This window comes from Staurois parvus, unplaced genomic scaffold (genome assembly GCF_062004578.1).
Source record: "Staurois parvus isolate SC_StPar_1 unplaced genomic scaffold, SC_StPar_1.0 ptg000234l, whole genome shotgun sequence".
Lineage (NCBI taxonomy): Eukaryota > Metazoa > Chordata > Amphibia > Anura > Ranidae > Staurois > Staurois parvus.
The window spans coordinates 771,764-796,054 of NW_028318030.1; the positions used below are offsets into that span (position 1 = coordinate 771,764).

At 47.8% G+C, this 24,291-nt stretch overlaps 1 protein-coding gene across 4 annotated transcripts in view; it reads right to left on the reverse strand.

Annotated features, from left to right (window-relative positions):
- Positions 1–994: 994 nt before the first annotated feature.
- Positions 995–24,291, reverse strand: part of TMEM273 (transmembrane protein 273) — a 236,926-nt gene continuing 213,629 nt past the window's right edge. For all 4 annotated transcript variants that reach the window (XM_089680063.1, XM_089680061.1, XM_089680062.1 and 1 more), the window contains one exon: positions 995–1,397. In XM_089680063.1, the coding sequence (XP_089536189.1) occupies positions 1,373–1,397 (25 nt within the window). In that variant the 3' untranslated portion in view covers positions 995–1,372. The remainder of the gene's footprint in view (positions 1,398–24,291) is intronic.

Consider the following 24,291-nt stretch of genomic DNA (forward strand, 5'->3'; position numbering starts at 1 on the left):
TCTTAAAGGAAATTTCAAAACTACCCAGGAAAGAAAAACTTTTGAACTAAGAATTATATTTCTGTTTGATACAGGAGATAATGGCCTTAATTTGAACATGGGATTCCTCACTCATTATCCAACAGATTTACAACCCCCTCTGTGAGTGTTGTCCCAAATTTGCCCATTGCTGTGTACATTAACCATTGCTGTGTACATTTGTTTGTGTGTGTTTTGTTTCTGTTTTTTTTTTCTCCCCCTCAGAGATTGTTTCTTTTAACATTCTGCTAAAACTTGATGAAGTAGTACGTTTTGGACTTGAAGAAGGGGACATCAGTGCCCTGCTGATCGGTACCCAGCAGTGCCACCCGCAAGTTCCGCCCACCTGTGCCCAGCAGTGCGCCCACTAGCCCTGCCCACCTGTGCCCAGCAGATCACCCACCTGTGCCCAGCAGTGCACCCACCTGTGCCCAGCAATGCACCCACCTGTGCCACTCTGCAGTGTCACACACCTGTGCCCAGAAGTGCCACCTACCTGTGCCCAGAAGTGCCACCTACCTGTGCCCAGAAGTGCCACCCACCTGTGCCCACCTGTGCCCACCCACCAGTGCTGCCCACCAGTGCCACCCACCAGTGCTGCCCACCAGTGCTGCCAGTCAGTGCCACCAGTTAGTGCCCAGCGGTTGTGCCAGTCAGTGCCGTCCGTCAGTGCCCAGCAGTGATGCCAGTCAGTGCCGTCTATCAGTACCCATCATCAGTGTCACCTATCAGTGCCGCCTATCAGTGCTGCATATTAGTGACGCCTATCCGTGACACCTCATTAGTGCTGTCTATCAGTGCCGCCTATCCGTGCCACCTCATTAGTACTGCCTATCAGTGCCCTTTAGTGCTGCCTATCAGTGCCCATCAGTGCCGCCTATCAGTGCCCATCAGTGCTGCCTCATCAACGCACATCAGTGAAGGAGAAAAATTACCTGTTTGAAACATTTTATAATAGAAACAAAGAAACTTTTTTTTAAAAAATTTTTTGCACTTTTTTTATTTATAGCGCAAAAAGTAAAGTGCCCAGTGGCGATTAAATACCACTATTCTCTATTTGGGAGAAAAAAATGATCAGAATTTCATATGGGTACAATGTTGCATGACTGCGCAATTGTCAATCAAAGTGCGGCAGCGCTGAAAGCTGAAAATTGGCCTGGTAAATAAGGGGGTACAAGTGCCTGGTAGGCAAGTGGTTAATACAAGAAAAAACTTTGGAATATTACATTTTTTGCAAACTACATATAACAAATGCTGGTGATAGAAGATACATCCATACTAAAACTTAATAGTAGTTAGCTGTTTTATATAGTGCCTGTTAATTGTTATCGGTCTTCATTGTTGTTTCCAGGTTTCATGGGGTATTGTTGTCTCCATATCTTAAAAAACAGAAAAAAATTAAGTTAAAAATGCTACAAATAAAGCAATTACATAAAAGATGCCTACTATGCATACATACAGTACCTGTGTGTATTTGGCAGACAGCTAAGCTGGATAAACACAAAAATGGTATCTATCTAAAAATAAATTACACTGGGGTTTCCAAATTAGTCTGCCTGATTTGGAGGCTAAAACTAAAATGCTACTAATGACCTGCTGTACTGAAAACCATATGGATAGTCTCCCAGGGTTTTTAATCTTAATATTCTAATCTCTTTGCTGATTAACATTTTTTGTATGACATTAAAATCAATCTATACTAATTTTGTATATATCTTTATTTATTATGGGGGAACTAAAAAAGAATCCAAGCATTGTTTTCTTTTGGTAGACATTTCATATTTTGTATTCCTTTATCCAGCTAATAGGGATGAGCTTTCTGACTAAAGTTTGCTTGTTCAGGTATTTAACGCTGCACTTTTAGCTTTGTTGTCAGCAGCCAAACATATAATGTAGTAGCGTTTTTTCCCTCTTCCACTGTTAACAGTGTTTAAGAAAACAACAGATGCTGCTGTCAATTAAATTCTGTGAGAAAGGAGCAGGGGGCATGGCCAAGCAGCACTGTGTGTCTATGGACTCACACAGCCTGGTTTGGGAGCGACACCACAGGTGCACTTGCTATGGTGGCTCATGAAGAGAAGAAGGGGCCAAGAGTGCTGGTGGGGGTACCCCAGGAGAGGAGGATTGGCACAGCTCTGTGCAATACCATTGCACAGAGCTGGTAATTATAGCATGTTTGTTATTTTAGAAAAAAAGGAAGCCTTTACAACTACTTTAACTTTTTTTGTTTACAAACTTTTTGTTGAAGGATAAACTTCAAAAACAACACAACTTCATGAGGTATATTATACATCAAGAAAAAGGCACATAAGTAATGAACAGTATTGTAAAACACAATCATAAAAAAATAATGGTCAAGTACATGAATGAGATAGGCAGTAAGATATGCAGTACAACAACACAACCAACAAAGATTCAATACCAATCAATGGTAGTCCATCAATAGAACAATAAATGCTGATGCGTTTTCCACCCATCCCATTTTCTGTTGAATATGTGCATCTTATCCAGCAGTGTATATTGAATATGTTCTATAAGTATCACCATATCGACGTTCCTCAAAACAGAGGCCAAGGGTACCACTGGTGACTTCCAATGGAGGGAAATGGTCCATAAGGTGGAAACACAGATAGTGTGAATCAGCCCTATTACATTGTCTTGGAGCCTCGAAATGGGAGCACCCAATAAACAGGCTTACATAGACAAATTCACCAGAGTATCCGCCAGGGCAGAGGCCACCTCAGAAACTTTATGCCAGATCAAGGAAAGACCAGGACAAGCCTAAAACATATGCACAAGGGTACCAGCAAGGCCACAACTCTGAAAACAGAGGTGCACGTTCCTGGAAACATGATATGTAGCCTAGAGGGGGTATAATACCAACAGGTTAAAACTTTAAGGGCCGTCTCATGGACAGAGAGAGATCTAGAGCCCCTACGTACAGTATATTATCCACCATGGAATCCCAGTCCTCTTCTGAAAATGTAATACCCCAATTAACCTCCCATTTCTGTCTATACGGGGGGGTAAGGGAAAGATGGCAATCGAAAAGGAGCAATATAAATCTAAAATAAGACCCCCTACACCTGGGAGAGTCACAGCTGATATGTTCAAAATAAGTGATCGGAGACAAAGGTGTCAACTACTTTAACGTTTATCACAACTCACAGTAATGACAGATAAATTCTCTTTTGAGCATCTCACTCCGCATGGAGCATTGGAAAGTTTTTGCTATTTTAACTCCATAAGAAAAGAACACTTAAAATTCCCTGGTAGAGGATTAAAATTAGAAGTATCAAACACCTCCTGAGCACTAGTAACCGCCAAAGCTAATGGCCACTACTCAGTCCTCGTACTCCTCGACCTCTCCGCGGCCTACCACACAGTTGACCACCCCCTCCTCCTTAATAAACTATACTCCCTTGTCATCAGAGACTCCGCTCTCTCCTGGCTCTCCTCCTATCTATCCCAGTGCTCCTTCAGTGTTATCTATTACGCTGCCACCTCCCCCTCTCTCCCCTTCTCTGTTGGGGTCACCCAAGGCTCTGTCCTCGGGCCCCTTCTCTTCTTCATCTACACCTCCTCCCTTGGCCAACTGATACACTCCCACGGCTTCAACTACCACCTCTATGCCGATGACACGCAAATCTACCTCTCTACCCCTCACCTCACCCCTTCAGTCTCCGCCTGAATCACACCTGCCTAATGAACGACATAACAGACTGGATGTCACTCCACTTCCTCAAATTAAACCTTTCCAAAACCGAGCTCCTAGTTTTCCCCTCAGCCCGCGCCCCCACCCTCTCCATGATGACCAATAATGCCACCATCAGTCCCACTCCGCAAGCCAAAGTCCTAGGTGTCACTCTAGACTCAAACCTGTCCTTCCTACCCCATGTCCAATTGCTGGCAAATTCATGCAGGCTCCACCTCTGCAACATCTCCAAAATACGTACGTTCTTAACCCCAGACACTACTAAACAACTCATTCAATCACTTATTATCTCACGACTCGACTACTGCAACTCCCTCCTCACCGGCCTACCTCATCACAGACTATCCCCGCTTCAGTCTATCCTGAACTCAGCGGCCAGACTCACCCACCTTACCAACCGCTCTGCATCTGCCACCCCCCTCTGTCATTCCCTCCATTTGCTTCTGATTGCCCAACGCATAAAATTCAAACTTCTAACATTGACGTACAAAGCTATTCATAATACTGCCCCAACTACCTCACCGACCGGATATCCAGATACCACCCAACCCGTACTCTTCGCTCCTCACAAGACCTCCTACTTTCTAGCTCCCTGGTCTCCTCCTCTCTTGCCCGACTACAGGACTTCTCCAGGACTTCCCCCAACCTCTGGAACTCACTACCCCAATCCATCAGACTGTCACCTACCTTCCTCACCTTTAGGCGCACCCTGAAAACCCATCTCTTCAGGGAAGCCTTCCCCACCCTCACCTAACAGCCGATCTCCTCCACTCCTCTTACCCCTCCATCCTCCCACAGCCACTTCCTCCTGTACCACTATCTCCTCCCTACTAGATTGTAAGCTCGAAAGAGCAGGGCCTTCGAACCCCTCGTGTATTGTATTGTTACTGTATTGTCTCATGTACTGTCCCCCACTATATTGTACAGTGCTGAGCAAACTTTTTGGCACTATATAAATACTGTATAATAATAATAATAATAATTAGTGGTGGACAAAGGACAGTGCTTTTATGTATTCATTAAGATAAACCATCAGGGAATAAGTCAGTGGATAAAAACATACTCACAAACAATGTATTTAAAAGAGTGATCTTTCTTTTCATTACTTAAACAGCATAAAAGGCCACTGCTTCATGGTACAGTGGTAAGTCACACCCAGTAAAATCAGACGCCAAGGGGATGCTGTCCAGGATCCAAAAGTGTTTCAGGGGTAACCCCTCTTCTTCAGAGCCAACTGTGCAGGATCCATCCATTACAACTTAAATACCATACTGACCACACTATGAGAGCCACGTGCCCCTCCCTCACTGCAAGGAGTCGACAGATGTAGTGGGGTCATGTGACCATGCCCTAAAAACAAGTCCCACACCAGTATATTGTGAAAAGGGTTGCATACATATAAATATATATATATAAAGCTATATGGCTGCACAGAGGCTCACTATGAAATCCAGCAGTGAATAATAGGGGAGAGAGAGAAAAGCAAGACTGTTCTTGCAATAAACTGTGCAAAGGAAAATACAGTGCTTGAATATATGTGTGTATATACTCACAACTGGCTGTATCTCTATACTACTCTTGAAAGGCTTGCTCCTGTCCCCCATGGGTATACAAAAACCCTGATGGTCACTTAATTAGAAAGCAGCAAAAGATAATTCTAGAGCTGTACAGATGAAGGTGATTCTGAAGCTATACAAATAAAAAAAAATGATAATGATAAAAAGTTCCCTTTAGGCAGACCAACGTGGAACACACCACTGTCAATAAGGCAGGCGTTTGGGCCAGAAGTGCATTCCAGCCATCACTTTCGGTATCGGCTACAGTTGCAAGAAAAAGTATGTGAACCCCTTGGGATTACGTGGAGTTTTGCATGAATTGGGTATAAAATGTGCTCTTAACGTTATCTAAGTCACAACAATAGCAGAACACAGTCTGCTGAACATAATACTACACAAACATTAGATGTTTCCATGGTTTAATTGCACATAACATGTAAACATTCACAGTGCAGGGAGGAAAAAGTATGTGAGGCCCTAGCTTAATGACTTCTCCCAGAGATAATTGGAGCCAGGAGTGAGCCAACCTTGACTCCAATCAGTGTGATGATATTGGATGTGTTGCTGACAGCCGTACTGCCCTTAAACACACACCTGTTTTGGGTTTACTGGTTTCAAGAAGCACTGTCTGATGTGAACCATGCCTCGCAGAAAAGAGCTCTCAGAAGACCTACGATCAAGAATTGTTGACTTGCATGAAGCTGGAAAGGGTTACAAAAGTATCTCCAAAAGCCTTGATGTTCATGTGTTCACGGTAAGACAGACTGTCTACAAATGGAGAAAGTTTAGCACTGTTGCTACTCTCCCTAGGCATGGTCGTCCTGTAAAAATGACTGCAAGAGCACAGTGCAGAATGCTGCATGAGGTAAAGAAGAATCCCAAAGTGTCAGCTAAAGACCTACAGAAATCTCTGGCACATGCTAACATTTTTGTTGACACATCTACAATAAGGAAAACATTAAACAAGAATGGAGTACATGGGAGGACACCACGGAGGAAGCCATTGCTGTCCAAAAAGAATATTGCAGCACGTTTGAAGTTTGCAAAAGAGCACCTGGATGTTCCAGAGCACTACTGGCAAAATATACTGTGGACAGATGAAACCAAGATTGAGTTGTTTGGGAAGAACACGCAACACTATGTGTGGAGAAAAAAAGGCACAGCACACCAACATCAAAACCACATCCCCACTGTAAAACATGTTGGAGGGAGCATCATGGTTTGGGGCTGCTTTGCTGCCTCAGGGCCTGGACGGATTGTTGTCATTGATGGGAAAATGAATTCTAGAGTTTATCAAGACATTTTGCAGGAAAACGTACGACCATCTGTCCGCCAACTGAAGCTCCGCAGAGGATGGGTGATGCAACAGGACAATGACCCAAAGCATACAAGTAATTCAACAAAACAATGGCTGCAACAGCACAGAATACGCCTTCTGGAGTGGCCCAGTCAGAGTCCTGACCTCAACCCGATTGAAATGATGTGGCATGACCTTAAGAAAGCGATTCACACCAGACATCCCAAGAATATTGCTACACTGAAACAGTTTTGTGAAGAGGAGTGGTCCAACATTACTGCAGATTGTTGTGCAGGTCTGATCTGCAACTACAGAAAACGTTTGTGTCAGGGATCACCGCCGCGATGGGCTCGGCGCAGGCGCAGTGCACCGCCCTGTGTCAGAATGCGGGCACTGAGACCTGGCCGACCGCGGCGAGTGAGTTTGCGCATGCGCAGTAGGGACCGCGGGCGCGCGCGTGGCACCAATGACAGCACAGGGCGGGATATTTAAATGGCCCTGAGCTGTCATTCAGTGACTTCTGGTCTTACCTGCATCCTGTATCCTGCGAACCTGTACCTAGTAAGTTGTTGACCCGGATTGTTCTTGACCTGCTGATTTCTCCTGCCCAGACCCTTGCTTTGCCTGACCTCTCTTCTGAATGCCCCTCATTAGATCTGACCTGCTGTTGCTGACCTGGCGTGTGACCCGACCGTTCTCTGCCCGCTGTCTTGTACCATACCGTCCTCCCTGTTACCGACTCGGCCTGTCTGACTTCGCACTTGCTCAGCCATCCATCCATCCATCCCATCGGGGTCACCCGACCTCCTCATATCAGGCTCTCCCCTGTTGGAGCCCCTGGCAAGCACCCCTACCACTGACGGGTGTACTCAGTAGTCGCGACCTGGTCTCGGGGTACTCCAAGTCCATCCCCACCATCAGGGGCCCTGGTGAACAAGTACCCTGGGACTTAGATTCCGCGCTCTGGGGACACCTGACCAGTGGAGTGCTAATGGTGCCACTAGGCGGTCCGTTACAGTACCAGAAGGTCATGACTGAGCCTCGAGGAGGACCCTCCCCGATGGAGGAAGTTTGCAGACACCTGGCTACCCTAACGCAAGCTGTAAACGTGTTACAGGACAGATGTTTGCAGATTGAAAACCGGTTCCAGGCCTGCACCATACCTGTCCCTGTTTCACAGGCCCCGACTCCTGCATCCCTGGCCGTAGCAGCCCATGAGCCAGCTCCCGGGCCTTCCGCACCACTCCCTGTGGCGGAACCCCGAGTACCCTTACCAGAGCACTTCCACGGGGACCGCACACACTTCCGGTCATTCCGTGACTCCTGCCTGCTCTGTTTTGAACTGCAACCACGGACCTTTCTGACGGAATCAGTGAAGGTGGGTTTTGTCATCTCCCTGTTGCAGGGTGAACCCCAAGACTGGGCCCGCCGACTAAGGGGAAACAATGACCCACATCTTGTTTCGGTTGACAATTTTTTTAACGCTATGGCCATCTTATACGATGATCCACAATGGGCAGCCTCGGCCAAAGCCACATTATACACGCTCCGACAAGGCCGTCGAGCGGCAGAGGAATACGCCTCTGATTTTAGGCGGTGGATGGGGGACACACGCTGGAACGAGTTTGCACTATTGCATCAGTTCCGTATGGGCCTGTCAGAGGCCCTGAAAGACGAGCTCGCCCGGGTGGAGGTGCCCGAGACATTAGAGGACTTGATTGCACTAACCATTAAAGTTGACCGCAGACTACGGGAACGCAGGTTGGAGAGGTCTGGTCAGGGTCGCGGAAATACCTGGGGGTCATTCCAAGGGTCCAGTCAAACAACTAGGCCAAACATCCAGAACCTGCCATCTGAAGATGCTCCCGAACCCATGCAGCTAAGCCTGGCACGGCCTAAGCTATCTCCAGAGGAACGCCAGCGCAGACGCTCCCAGAACCTGTGCCTCTACTGTGGTGAAGCTGGTCACATGGTACGATCCTGCCCGCAGAAACTGAGTAAGTTCACCTCGTCTTCCTTATCTATTGGCAATATGAGTCCGTCCCAATACTTAGTTGTGCCCATCTCCTTTCAGCTTTTAGAAAGGACCGTGGAGGTGACGGCCATAGTTGATTCGGGGGCATGCAGCTGTTTTGTGGATATCAATTTTGCTCACCAGCAGGGTATTCCCCTCCAACCAAAGGAGAAGGGGTTCCACATCTTTTTGGCCAATGGTTCCCGGATAAAATCAGGGGTGGTTAACCAGGAGACCCCTTCCATTGTTACCGCCATCGCCCGCCAGCACCGGGAACTCCTCCGCCTGGATGTTATCGCATCACCCCTTTTCCCAGTCATTCTGGGGCTCCCATGGTTACGGGCCCATAACCCCCAAATTGACTGGGAAACTGGGGTAATCTCGTTCCCTTCCCCATACTGTCGGGAACTTTGCCGCACTTCGGGCCCGGAGGTCCCCCAGGTCCTCCTGTGCTCTGAAGGGGATGCCAACTTAAAACAGGTGATTCCTGCAGCCTATCATGAGTTTCTTGATGTGTTCAGTAAACGGGGAGCAGATACTCTACCCCCCCACCGCCCGTATGACTGTCCCGTTGACCTGTTACCTGGTTCAGAGATTCCTTTTGGTCGAATTTTCCCCCTTTCAGAGCTCGAATTAGGGGCCCTGAAGGAATATATTGAGGACAGCCTCCCGAGGGGGTTTATTCTGCCCCTCCACTTCTCCAGCAGGGGCAGGGATCTTTTTTGTAGGAAAAAAGGACAAGACCTTGAGACTGTGTATTGACTACCGAGAATGGAATAGGGTCACAATCAAAAATCGTTACTCACTGCCATTGGTACCGGAATTATTCCAGAGTTTAAAGGGTGCAGTAGTATTTACCAAGCTGGATTTAAGGGGAGCCTACAATTTGGTTCGCATAAGGGAGGGGGATGAGTGGAAAACGGCCTTCCGCACCCGTTTTGGCCATTTTCATGCCTTTCGGGTTGTGCAATGCACCGGCCACCTTCCAACACTTCGTAAATGACATTTTTAGGGACTTCCTGGATATCTTTGTTATCGTCTACTTAGACGAAATTTTGATTTTCTCATCTTCCCTGGGAGAGCACAGAATACATGTAACAAGGGTGTTGGGGCAGTTGCGGCAGCATGGGTTGTACGCTAAGGCAGATAAATGTTGCTTTGAACAGTCCAGCATTACATTTCTGGGCCTGATTATCTCCACCGCGGGGGTTGCAATGGACCCTCAGAAAGTCTCTGCGTTCCTGGATTGGCCTGAACCCACGGACAGGAAAGGCGTCCAACGGTTTATCGGGTTCGCAAATTTCTACCGGAAGTTCATCAAAAACTTCTCGGGTCTGGTCTCCCCCATCACTCAGCTAACCAAGCTTGGGACCCGGTTCAGATGGACGCCAGAGGCACAGGAAGCTTTTGAAGCATTAAAGAGGTTATTCACCTCGGCACCCATTCTGGGTCACCCTGACGCATTTCTACCCTACATCTTAGAGGTAGATGCGTCAGAGAATGCGGTTGGTTCCATTCTATCCCAACGAAAGGGCACCAAGGAATTGCTCCACCCGGTAGCATTTTTCTCACGGAAACTTACCCCTGCAGAGAGAAATTACAATATCGGCGATCGAGAATTACTGGCTATCAAGACAGCATTAGAGGAATGGAGGTACCTGCTGGAAGGTGCCTCACACCCCATCCTGATATTCACAGACCACAAGAACCTGGAATACCTGAGGACCGCCAAACGTTTACGCCCACGACAAGCAAGATGGGCATTGTTCTTTTCAAGATTCCATTTTCATATCACGTACAGGCCGGGATCAAAGAACATGAAACCAGATGCGTTATCACGCATGTATGAGGACACCAAGGAGGTCCCAGTACCCGACACTATTCTGTCCGCAGGGAACTTCTTGGCACTCCAGACGAACCTTCGCTCCAGGATAATGGGAGCATCCACAGCCATGTCAACCCCAGTTGGGATGCCCCTCCAGAATAAGGGGGGACTCCTATGGAGAGAGGATCGGATTGTGGTGCCAGAGGAAGCCCGAACCCTGGTCTTGGGACATTGCCACGACCACCCGATGGCAGGACATTTTGGCCCGGTCAAGACCCTGGAGCTTCTCCGACGCTCCTTCTGGTGGCCAGACATGGCCAAGGATTGTAAGCGCTAAGTGGGCTCCTGTGTCACCTGCCAGAGGAACAAGCCTTCAAGGAATAAGGCTTGGGGTCTGCTGCGTCCGTTACCCATTCCTGAATGGCCTTGGCAGAAGATTTCAATGGACTTTATAGTCGAACTTCCACTTTCACTAGACCACACAGCAATTCTCGTGGTTGTGGACCGTTTATCCAAAATGGCCCATTTCATACCATTACGAAAGACTCCATTGGCAGCCGAGACGGCGCAAGTATTCATTCGAGAGGTTGTAAGACTGCATGGGGTCCCTGAAGACATCGTCTCAGACCGAGGGGTTCAATTTACCTCGAGATTCTGGAGGGCACTGTGCAAAGCCCTGGATATCAAACTGTCCCTTTCCTCTGCATTCCACCCCCAGACTAATGGACAGACCGAAAGGACCAATCAGACCCTGGAGCAATACTTGCGATGTTACACATCATTCACTCAGGACGACTGGGTGCCACTTCTTCCTTTGGCGGAATTCGCGTACAACAACGCTTGCCATTCAGCAACGGGGCAGTCCCTGTTCTTTTCCAACTATGGGTTTCACCCTGTCTTCCTCCCGGATTTGGTCCCGGAATGCCCAGTTCCAGCAACACAGGATGCACTAACATTTTTCTCCTCGAACAACAAGAAACTACAGGAAGCCATCAGTCGGGCCCAAGAAGACTACAAAAAGGCATTCAACAAGAGACGAAGAGGAGATCTGGTGTTGCGGCCCGGAGAGAAGGTTTGGCTGGCTACGTCCAACTTAAAGATGCTCTGCCCTTCAAAGAAGTTGGGACCTAAATTTATAAGCCCCTTTTGCATTAAGCAGATGGTCAATGAAGTGGCCTATGAACTTGTTCTCCCTGATACACTCAAGATCCACCCGGTCTTCCATGTGTCCCTGCTGAAGCCAGTAATCCCAGATGCCTTCCCAGAACGAGAATCTAGACCCCCGGAGGCCATAACGGTCGAAGAAGAAGAAGAATTTGAGGTGGAAACTATCCTGAAGTGCCGAAGAAGGGGGGGCCAGACCCAATTTCTTATTAAATGGAAGGGCTATGGCCCTGAGGACAATTCTTGGGAACCAGCCCATAATGTCCATGCACCCAGACTTATCCGGAAGTTTCTTCGTGACCACCCGTGGTGGAGAGATCGGGTGGGCACCCAGAGGTTGCCCGTAGGGGGGGGGGCAATGTCAGGGATCACCGCCGTGATGGGCTCGGCGCAGGCGCAGTGCACCGCCCTGTGTAGGAATGCGGGCCTTGAGACCTGGCCGACCGCGGTGAGTGAGTTTGCGCATGCGCAGTAGGGACCGCGGGCGCGCACGTGGCACCAATGACAGCGCAGGGTGGGATATTTAACTGGCCCTGAACTGTCATTCAGTGCCTTCTGGTCTTACCTGCATCCTGTATCCTGCGAACCTGTACCTAGTAAGTTTTGCCTGACCTCTCTTCTGAATGCCCCTCATTAGATCTGACCTGCTGTTGCTGACCTGGCGTGTGAGCCGACGATTCTCTGCCCGCTGTCTTGTACCGTACCGTCCTCCCTGTTACCGACTCGGCCTGTCTGACTTCGCACTTGCTCAGCCATCCATCCATCCCATCGGGGTCACCCGACCTCCTCATATCAGGCTCTCCCCTGTTGGAGCCCCTGGCAAGCACCCCTACCACTGACGGGTGTACTCAGTAGTCGCGACCTGGTCTCGGGGTACTCCAAGTCCATCCCCACCATCAGGGGCCCTGGTGAACAAGTACCCTGGGGCTTAGATTCCGCGCTCTGGGGACACCTGACCAGTGGAGTGCTAGTGGTGCCGCTAGGCGGTCCGTTACAGTTTGGTTGAGGTTATTGCTGCCAAAGGAGGGTCAACCAGTTATTAAGTTATTAAGTCCAAAGGTTCACATACTTTTTCCTCCCTGCACTGTGAATGTTTACATGTTATGTGCAATTAAACCATGGCAACATCTAATGTTTGTGTAGTATTATGTTCAGTAGACTGTGTTCTTCTATTGCTGTGACTTAGATGACGTTCAGAGCACATTTTATACCCAATTCATGCAAAACTCCACGTAATCCCAAGGGGTTCACATACTTTTTCTTGCAACTGTATGTCACTTCCATTCTGTAATCATAGCAAAAGTGGAGTCCGTCGCACAGTACTGCTAGGCCTGGCTGCTAGGCTAGGCCTGGCTAGGCCTAGCGTCTCACATTGAGAGTCAAGGGAGCTGCTTCCAGATTGGACCTTATCTTTCAATTAATTCATAAATAAGTTCCATTTGGCTTGGGGATTAGGACTATAGGGCTAATGGAGGACTCCTCAATAATCCCCAAGTCCAACATATTTTTATTCTCCACGGACACAATCTTACAATGGGCCCATGCTCAATTACATTAGTTAATCCTAGGCCCTTTTTTCTCAGAATTCCTGACTCCTGTTTTTGAGAGGGAGAGAGGGTCTCTACTATTCCTATTTTTTTAACCCTGAAAATCAGGATCTTCCTGAAGACTACGGTCATAGTCTATCTTTTCTTCTAGGGTTTGATCAGGGTTCTCTCTTTTCTTCCAGGGTTTGATCAGGGCATCAAGAAATATTTGAAGGGGCTTTCTCTTTATGGACTAATAGACTTTATAATTAACCCTTCCTACCTTTTTTTCACCATTGCCATTTTGCTAGGAATTTGCACTCAACAGTTGGCAACAACACAAGAATTAGAACAATTTATTATTTTGATTTAAAGCTTGTATATTCACCTTTTATTGCAAGCATCTTATATAGATTTTTTTTTGCTGTAGCACCGGTTTTCTTATGCTTTTCTTTAACACAAGAATTAGATCACCATATTGAAACTCTCCAGCTTTAGCAGATGGATTTGTGCAGTTGGCCTTGTGCAACCTGTAAATGCTCCAAGATTATGGGTATCTGTTTTATATTTGTGCAATGTGTTCCACTATGCTCTAATAGAGCATAGTCTTTTGTTCCCATGCCTTTTGAACTTCATCCATTTGATCACAGGGGTGTCATCCATAAAACCAATTTGAAGTGCAAGAACCCAGTGGATGCCTGGGGAACCTCCAATATGGAAAACAACAAATGAGGCAGAGAGGTCTGAGCACTCATTTGCAGGAATCGCTGTAGGCTGCTGAACTCACTCATGCTTTACACATCTTATGCTGGCCATACACGGTTAGAAAATGATTTGAAAAAAGCGTTTGATATGCTCAATCATCTCCGTGTTGAAGCCTTGGTGGCTAATTTCGATTATCGAAATGCAAAGTTTTATGTAAAAAAAACAAACCATCATGTTGGATTTTGAGCCAAAACAAATGATTTTCTAAACATTAGTAGTGGAATTGATTGAAAACAGTTCTAAAAAATCTACAGTGCATTTGCATGTTAAAATGTGACCCTGGAAGTAATGAAAAGAAAGTTCACTCTTTTAAATACAGTTGACCAGTGCGAGGGTTCACAAAGGTCAAGAAATCTTTACATCATTTGCATAAACGTACCATTTAAGTTGTTAAAAATCGATAATATGTCAACAATTGGAGGAAATATTTTGATACAATGATGGCGTTATTACATGCACATTCAACAGATCTTTATAAACCTGTTTTTTTTTAACAATTTTCTAAACGTGTATAGCCAGCATTAACCACTTGCCCCCCTAGAGGATTCACCCCCCTTCCTGATCAGGCCATTTTTTTGTGATACGGTGCTGCGTTACTTTAGCTGACAATTGCACAGTCGTGCAACACTGCACCCAAATTAAATTTATGTCTTTTTTCCCCACAAATAGAGCTTTCTTTCAGTGGTATTTGATCGTATCTGCTTTTTTGTATTTTTTGCACTATAAACAAAAACAGACTGACAATGTTGAGAAAAAGACATTATTTTTGACTTTTTGCTATAAAACATGTCCAGTAAAAAAATTTTAAAATCAAATTTGTCCATAAACTTAGGCCAAAATGTATTCTGATACATGTCTTGCCTAAAAAAAATCCCAATAAGTGTATATTAATTGGTTTACATGAAAGTGACACTAATACAGTGATCAGTGCTAATAAAAAGCACTGACACTGTATTAATGACACTGGGCAGGAAGGGGTTAACATCTGGGGCGATCAGAACTGTGTGCTGTTTTACTATGTTGTCTATGTGTGCTTTACTGTGTATTATTATTATTATTATACAGGATTTATATAGCGCCAACAGTTTGCTCAGAACTTTACAATATAACGGGAGACAATACAGCAACAATACAGTTCAATACAAGAGGGATTTGTGGGCCCTGCTCCTTGGAGTTTACAATCTAGGAGGGAGGGGCTAGTGGTACAAAAGGTAGTAACTGTGGGGGATGGACTGGTAGGAAGAGTAGAAGATTCCATTGTTAGCTGACGGCAGGATAGGCTTCCCTGAAGAGATAGGTTTTCAGAGATCGCCTAAAAGTGAGCAGAGTAGGCGATAGTCTGATAAATTGGGGTAGAGAGTTCCAGAGGATGGGGAAGCTCTGGAGAAGTCCTGGAGATGAGCATGGGAGGAGGAGACAAGGGAGCTAGAAAATAGGAGGTCTTGCGAGGAGTGGAGAGTACGGTTTGGGTGATATTTAGAGACAAGATCGGTGATGTAATTTGGGGCAGAGTTATAAATGGCTTTATATGTTATTGTTAGTGTTTTGAATTTTATCCGTTGGGCAATGGGAAGCCAGTGGAGGGATTGGCAGAGAGGGGTGGCAGATACAGAATGGTTAGTAAGGTGGATGAGTCTGGCAGCAGCATTCATGAGAACTAAAGAGGGGATAGCCTGTGATGAGGTAGGCCAATGAGGAGGGAGTTACAATAGTCAAGGCGAGATATAACAAGGGAGTGAATAAGTTGCTTAGTGGTTTCTGAGGTTAGGAATGGGTGTATCTTGGAGATGTTGCAGAGGTGAAGTCTACAAGATTTGGACAGTGATTGGATTTGGGGATGAAAGGACAGATGGGAGTCTAGGATTACACCTAGTATCCTGGCATGAGGGGAGGGACTGATGATTATGTTATTGATCTTGATGGAGAAGTCAGGGAAGGAGGCCCAGGCTGGGGGGAATACTAAGAGCTCAGTTTTGGAAAGATTGAGTTTGAGGAAGTGGAGTGACATCTATTCCGATATGTCACTTAGTAGGTTAGTAGTGCGATTGGAGACTGAAGGGGTGAAGTGAAGGGTAGAAAGATAGATTTGTGTTTCACCAGCATAGAGATGGTACTTAAAGCCGTGGGAGTTTATCAAGTGACCAAGGGAGGAGGTGTAGATGGAGAAGAGAACTGGTCCAAGGACAGAACCTGGAGGGACCCCTACAGAAAGAGGGAGTGCTTACTGTGTAAGCATGCTGCTTTGTATTGCTCTGCTATGAGCTGATAGGGGAGAGATTTGTATTGTTCACATAGAGACCTCTCCCCCATCAGTGATACTCGATGATTGCCGGGCAGGGAATCACAGGCCGGGACCCGATGATTGACAGCTAAAGCCGTGGCATGCATAGGGCAGGCACCCGCCCCCTACCCGGAAATGCAAAATCATATATATATATATATATATATATATATATATATATGATTTTGTGCAGCCCTGCCGCCCTTTAGCAGTATTTTTGCTATACTGTAGGGCGGCAGGCAGGCTGTTAATCAGCATAGATGAGTGAGAAATGCTGCAAGACTTTGTGTGCACAGCTGTATGCAGAGCATTCTGGCATTTGTATGCTTGTTATAAGTGGAGCAGTTCTGAGCTGTCAAGGTCCTACCTTTCCTCAGACCTTGTGCTGCTCCATGTGCTGGCATCCATCTTAGGTGCCTGCAAAGCATTATGGGATCCTTTATGCTTTCAGCCCTCTGCGGCTCCTCCCCCAGGAGGTGGCAGCTTATCACATATAAGTCTGCTGTTTGTGGCTGTCCATTGCATTTGTGTCCTGTCTGTTGCACAACAGCAAGCTCCTGTTTAGCTACTCATTGCTTTCCTGGATACCGACTCCGTTTTGGCTAAGACTCCTCCTGGCTTCTGACCCCGGCTCTGGCGACCATTCTTCCTGGCTCCTGATCCCGGCTCTGGTGATGATTCTTCCTGGCTCCTGATCCCGGCTCTGGCGACGATTCTTCCTGGCTCTTGACCCCGGCTTTGTTTACGATTTCTGCTGTTGGACTTGCATAGACTCTTGTCTTATTTTTATATTAATAAACCTACCTTTAATTGCACCTTCTTGTGTGTCTGGCTCCTTGCTCCCTGACACTACACGAATGCCATGAATCCTGGCGGTGCAGGTACGCCCCCGTTCCCTATGTTGGTTGCCAGACTTGATCAGCAGGATCTCTTGTTGGCTCAGTTCGCTCAGGCGTTGCAGACGCTGCTTGCACGCACAGCACACCTTGCTCCTGGTGCTATTAGGCCGGTTGTCACTCCTGTGGTCACTCCCATTGTTGCTCCGGTTGTTGCGCCTACCTCCGCATCTGCTGCTGCACCTGCGGTGCCCAGAGGTATGACTGGTTCAACCCCCCTTCCACAGTGCTTTGGGGGTGAACCGAGTCAGTGTCGGGGTTTCCTTAAACAAGTGGGCATATATTTTGAATTGATACCCCACGCTTTTCCTACTGAGAGGTCAAAGGTGGGCTTCCTAATCTCGCTACTCTCGGACAAGGCCTTGGCCTGGGCAAATCCCTTATGGGAGAACAATAACCCTGTGATTTACGAGTTTGCCGGTTTTGTTGCCTCCTTCCATACGGTATTTGATGTGCCTGCTCGCTCCGCCTCTGCTGCTAAGCTGCTTATGTCCATGCTTCAGGGTTCATGAACCGTTGCCGAGTACGCCATAGAATTTCGTACCCTGGCGGCAGAGGTGGGTTGGAACAATGAGGCTCTGGTGGCTGCCTTCTCTCATGGTCTCTCAGATGCGTTGAATGACGAGATTGCAGCCAAAGAACTGCCTGTGGAGCTCGAAGCACTCATTTCCTTCCTAATCCTGATTGACACCAGGCATGGAGAGGCCTTCACTTAACCTCCCTGGTGGTATGATTCCTTCCGATTTTTTGTGCTGAAAGCGGTACCATTTTTTCGCATGGAAATAGTTTTTTATTGTAGGCTGTAATTTTTAGGAAAATTTCCCCACAAATCATTATCACTCAATTCTGTAAGTGGTTCTGATTTACTAGCCGGTCTAAAACCGCTTTTGACGTAAAGGGACGCTTTTTGGACGCCATGGACTTTTCTAAGTTTGCAGGCAGAAAGAACAGAAAAATGCAGGCAGGGCACAGGACAAAGCACTAGGGACAATATGTATGTGAAATGGGATGAAACAGCAATGTTTTACTATTTAAAATTGAAAAAAAAAAAAAATGACATTTTTTTAATTTTTTAAATTTCCCGCCGCCGGTGGCGCCCGTACGTCCCGTCGTCACGGGGACCGGAACACATAAGCCGGATGCCGGCATCGGCCGGAGGAGATGGCCGGGGACGCTGCAGGGGACACATCGTGGGAACGAAGGACAAGGTAAGTGCTGCAGGGACCCCCAGAGCAGCGCCGCATGGTAAGCCCGAGTGTAGCTCGGGGTTACCGCTTGTGGTATAGAAATTCTACCCCGAGCTACACTCGGGAAAACCGCCAGGGAGGTTAAGGAGCATCTCCGGAGGCCTCCTAACTGATTGGCGCCTACGTTTTCTGTCCCACCCGTTCCTCCCTCTCCTCTCACGCCTCCTGGGGATGGCTTGTCTGGCGGTGAGCCCATGCAGCTGGGGTTTGCTCGCCTTTCCGGGGGGGAGCGGGCCTCTCGGCGTCGGGAGGGTCGCTGCCTGTACTGTGGTCTCAGTGGACATTTTCGGCAGTCCTGTCCGGTCCATCTAGGAAACGCTCGCACCTGAGATCCTGTCGGGGGCAGATCTTGGGTGGAGTTTCCTCGTCCCCGGTTTACCGCAAAGATAAACCGCTAATCACCGTTGTCCTCTCTTGGGCGGAAGGCTCAGTGATGGCCCAGGCGTTGGTAGGCTCTGGTGCTGGAAGGTTGTTTATGGACAGTTCGTTTGCTTCCCAGTACTCCATTCCTCTGCAGGCTCGAGTTACTCCATTGGTCCTCGAGGCGATAGATGGCAGGCCCCTGCAACCGCCGCAGGTTACCCACAAGACCCTGCCGGTGGAAGTAGCTATTGGAGCTGTTCACAGGGAGTTGGCCTGTTTCCAGGTAATTTCTTCCCCGCACTACTCCGTGGTTTTGGGATATCCCTGCCTTCAGAAGCACAATCCGACCTTTGATTGGCGGTCGGCCGAGATTCTCTCGTGGTCTCCACAGTGTGGGGCCGGTTGCATCCATGGACCTGTTAAGGTGTTGTGTGCCTCCTCGTACTCTGTGTTGCCCACTGACTATGGGGAGTACCTGGACGTGTTTGACAAGGTGCACGCCGGTGCTCTGCCTCCTCATCGTCCATATGATTGTGCCATAACCTTACAACCTGGTGCCACTCCTCCGCGTGGCAGGGTGTATCCTCTTTTGGGTGAGGAGAATCAGGCCATGGAGGAGTATGTTGCGGATGCGCTTTCCCGGGGGCACATTCGCAAGTCTACTTCTCCAGCAGGAGCTGGCTTTTTCTTCGTGAAAAAGAAGGGCAGTGAATTGAGGCCTTGCATTGATTTTAGGGGTCTCAACTGAATCACGATTAAGAATGCCTACCCAATTCCGTTGATAACCGAGTTGTTCGATCGCCTCAAGGGAGCAACGGTCTTTACTAAACTCGACCTTAGGGCTGCATACAACCTCGTACAGATCAAGGAGGGTGACGAGTGGAAGACCGTGTTCAACACCAGAACCGGCCGCTATGAATCCCTGGTTATGCCCTTCGGGTTGTGTAACGCGCCCGCGGTCTTTCAGGAGTTCATTAATGATGCCTTTCATGACTTGTTGCAGCAGTGCGTGGTGGTTTACTTGGACGACATCCTGGTTTACTCTGCGTCCATGGAGTCTCATATCCAGGATGTTAAACGAGTGCTGCAATGATTACGTGAGAACAAGCTTTTCTGTAAGCTTGAGAAGTGTGAATTTCACCGATCCCAGGTTGCCTTTTTGGGCTACATCATTTCTGCTGTGGGATTTTCCATGGACCCTCACAAGGTTTCGACGGTTCTGCAGTGGCCTCGTCCCAGTGGTCTTTGGTCTATTCAGCGCTTTTTGGGATTCGCCAACTATTATCGGAAGTTTATCAGGAACTTCTCCACGCTGGCCAAGCCTCTCTCAGATCTGACCAAGAAGGGCAATAATCCCCACGAGTGGACATCCGAGGCCATCTTAGCTTTCGAAGCTCTGAAATCCACCTTCACTTCGGCTCCGATACTGTCTCATCCAAATCCTGGGTTGCCTTTTGTCCTTGAGGTTGATGCATCTGAGACAGGAGTAGGCACCCTCCTGTCTCAGTGTCGGTCGCCTGATGGACCCCTACTTCCCTGTGGGTTCTACTCCAGGAAGCTTTCCTCCACAGAATGCAACTACCAGATTGGAGACAGGGAGTTGTTGGCCATTATTCAGGCTCTCAAGGAATGGAGGCACCTGCTCGAGGGTTCTGCGGTTCCGGTTCTCATTCTCACTGACCACAAGAACCTGACGTATCTCTTGGAAGCTAAGAGGTTGATGCCCCGTCAGGCCAGATGGGCTCTGTTCTTGTCGCGTTTTAACTATGTGGTCTCCTATTTGCCTGGCTCCAAGAATGTCAGGGCTGATGCCTTGTCGCGGCAATACTCTGAGCTGTCCTGGGAGGACTCTGAGCTGACCTCGGTCATACCTCCGGATCAGATCCTGGCTTCCATTCCAACCAGCCTGACTTCTCCCCTTGGGGAGCAGATTTTGGCGGCTCAAACTGATGCTCCCTCTGAGAGACCGGCTGGTAGATGTTTCGTACCTGAGGGATTGCGCATCCGCTTGCTACGTACCTACCATAATTCCAAGACCGCCGGTCATCCAGGGAGGAACCAGTTGTCCTGGGTCGTTTCTCGTTTATTCTGGTGGCCATCTCTACGTTCCGACATATGTAGCGGCATGTTCTGTCTGTGCCCAGAATAAATCTCCTCGGCATCTTCCATTGGGCTTTCTGCAACCCATTCCCAATGGGGAGCGTCCCTGGTCACACCTGGGCATAGATTTTATTGTAGACCTCCCTGCGTCTCGAGGCCATATGGTCATTCTTATGGTCATTAATCATTTCTCCAAGATGTGCCATTGTGTTCCGTTCAAGAAATTTCCGACTGCGCAAGAACAGGCTACGGTTTTCGCCAGGGAGATCTTTTGCTTGCATGGGTTGCCTAAGGTGATTGTCTCGGACCGTGGGAGCCAGTTTGTGTCCAGGTTCTGGTGCGCCTTCTGCCCCCAGTTAGGTATCAAGCTCTCCTTCTCTTCGGCCTACCACCTGCAGTCCAATGGGGCTGCGGAGCGTTCCAACCAGGCCCTGGAACATATCCTTCGCTGCTATATCTCTGACCATCAAGACAATTGGGTCGATCTCCTGCCATGGGCAGAGTTTGCAAGGAACTCGGCTGTCACCTCCTCCTCCGGGATGTCTCCCTTCATGGCCAACTATGGGTTCCAACCCGCTGTATTGCCTGAGTTGTTCTCGCCACAGGATATTCTGGCTGTGGATAACCATCTTGCTGCCCTGCATTCCTCGTGGGGGCAGATCCAGGTCCTTGAAAGACTCAGCTCAGCGCCAGAAGCTCCAGGCTGATCATAGACGGTTGCCCGCTCCTTCATACCAGGTCGGAGATCGGGTGTGGTTGTCCACTCGTAACCTCAATCTTCGGGTGCCCACACCGAAACTGGCTCCCCGTTTTGTTTGTCCTTTCTGCATCCTCCGCAGGGTGAACCTAGTTGCCTATGCCCTTGCTCTTCCTCCTCGGATGCGTATCTCCAATGTCTTCCACATATCCCTGTTGAAGCCTCTGGTCTGTAATCACTTTACTGCCTCTCCGCCTCGGCGGTCATGAGGAGTATGAGGTGAGCCGCATCCTGGACTCTCGGTTGGTCCGTGGTCGGGTGCAGTTCCTGGTCCATTGGCGTGGTTATGGTCCCGAGGAGCGTTCCTGGGTTCCTTCCGCGGATGTTCATGCTCCTGCCCTCCTTCGCGCTTTTCACGCCCGCTTTCCACAGAAGCCTTATGTTGAGCCGCGGAGAGGGACGGGCACTTGAGGAGGAGGTGCTGTCAAGGTCCTCCCTTTCCTCAGACCTTGTGCTGCTCCATGTGCTGGCATCCATCTTAGGTGTCTGCAAAGCATTGTGGGATCCTTTATTCTTTCAGGCCTCTGCGGCTCCTCCCCCAGGAGGTGGCGGCTTATAACATATAAGTCTGCTGTTTGTGGCTGTCCATTGCATTTGTGTCCTGTCTGTTGCACAACAGCAAGCTCCTGTTTAGCTACTCATTGCTTTCCTGGATACCGACTCGGCTTTGGCTAAGACTCCTTCTGGCTTCTGACCCCGGCTCTGGCGACCATTCTTCCTGGCTTTTGATCCCTGGCAACGATTCTTCCTGGCTCTTGACCCCGGCTTTGGCTACGATTTCCGCTGTTAGACTTGCATAGACTCTTGTCTTATATTAATAAACCTACCTTTAATTGCACCTCCTTGTGTGTCTGGCTCCTTGCTCCCTGACATGAGCATCACCAAAATTGGGTGCAGTTTATTTTTTTTTTTCCTATAGAATGTTTTAAAGATATCATACTATATGGAGTTTTTAATTGCTTTTATATTGACTGAGTGGAAGGAAAGATTAGTGGAAATTTGAACCATTGACACTAAGGATTTATCAAGCGCGCATTTTTTAACTAAAAACCTCTGGTGTCATTTACCTCTGGTGAGTATATCTGTGAGCTCAGGTTGGGGGGGAACATCATTGCTTTTGAACTTATTTTACACAGTGATTCTGAAGATAAATAGTAAGATATATAGAACATGTACTGTAAATAGTAAAAGTGCTCATGCGCTTATGGATGTGCCACAATTATTAAAACAAAATAAACCTTTTGCAGCAGTCCTATACTTGTGTTAAAATATCACAAAAGGGGGGTGTATCCATCTGGCTTTTTGCATGGATGCTCCGAAGCAGAGCTCCTGCACCACTTCAGCCACAGCAGCGGCTCCACAGCGACTAGCGGGACACCGATGCCCTACAATACGGGGTACAGCCCCCTGCTCTCTCTGGTGTGATGCCCCGGAGCCGCAAATCACCCGCCCTGCCACAGAGACTGATGGATTTTTACCTGGCCCAGGACTCCAGAATCCAAGATGGCAGCCTGCAGAGCAGACTACAAAAGAACAGGCCGCATACACGCCAGATCCCACGCTTCTAGTGCCTCTCTCTACGATGGTGAGTCCTTACCTCCACTTTCACCCACCTCATGCAGCCCTGCTAACTCTCAGTCTAGGATCGAGGAACCCACATGCACAGCAATGCATACACCTGATATCTCTTATGCCCCCACATTACAACTACAATCAGCCATAGAAGAGTTTCCTGCTTCTGATCAACCCGTCTCTGAACTAGCCATGAAAAACCTGCTTCTTTCACTAAGACAGACCCTCCATAGTGACATTGCTAACATGATAGCTCCAATTTCTAACACTATTATTGAACATACTAAACGCTTGCACCTTATTGAAAACTAGATGACCGACATGTTCTCTTTCCATAACAGCACATGCAGACCATAACACTGAGCTTCAACAACTAAAGCTCAAGATAGCAGACCTAGAAGACCTCTCTAGAAGGAACAACATTAAATTCCACAACATCCTAGAGTCAGTCAACCCTGATAAACTGATGCCCTACATACAACAACTGATAAAACATCTTATCCCATCACTCGATTGATATCGAAGCAGCAATTGACAGAGCTCACAGAATCCCAAAATCATCCTTTTTACCTGCATCGGTCCCTAGAGATGTATTGGTCCGGTTACAGTTTTACCATATCAAAGAGAAGCTTTTGGCAGCAACGAGGAACTCATCAACGCTCCCAGCATCTCATGCGGGTGTCAAATTGTATGCAGATCTATCCAAAGCAACATTACTTAACAAAAAGAAGCTGAAATCAGTCATTAACAATGGGGTTTCTCTACTAAACTCCTCATAAAAAGACAGAGCAAATCTTCTACAATCAGGAATCTGGGGGAAGGCATTGACTTCCTCAAAGAATGGAATATCCTACCTGTAGATGACCACCAACGCACACCAAACCAACCTCACTATATGGAGGCGGATCGAACCTGATTGCAGCCTAATGACTGGTTGGTATCCCTGTGTGAAATCTACCTTTTACCTGTTGCTGAACGGCCTCAGCCTAATTCTCAAAATCTCCAAAGTGATAAAGTCACATTGTCATGGCAACCTGTCACTGCCATGGTTCCTACACTACCCCCGTTTGACAGTAACCATTAATGCTACCCATACTTCTTGTATTTTCAACAAGATTTTTTTTTTCATTGTTTGCCTGTTCTTAATTGGTTGTACCAGTCTAACTTACTCCTATTATCTCTGCTGTGTTTCTGG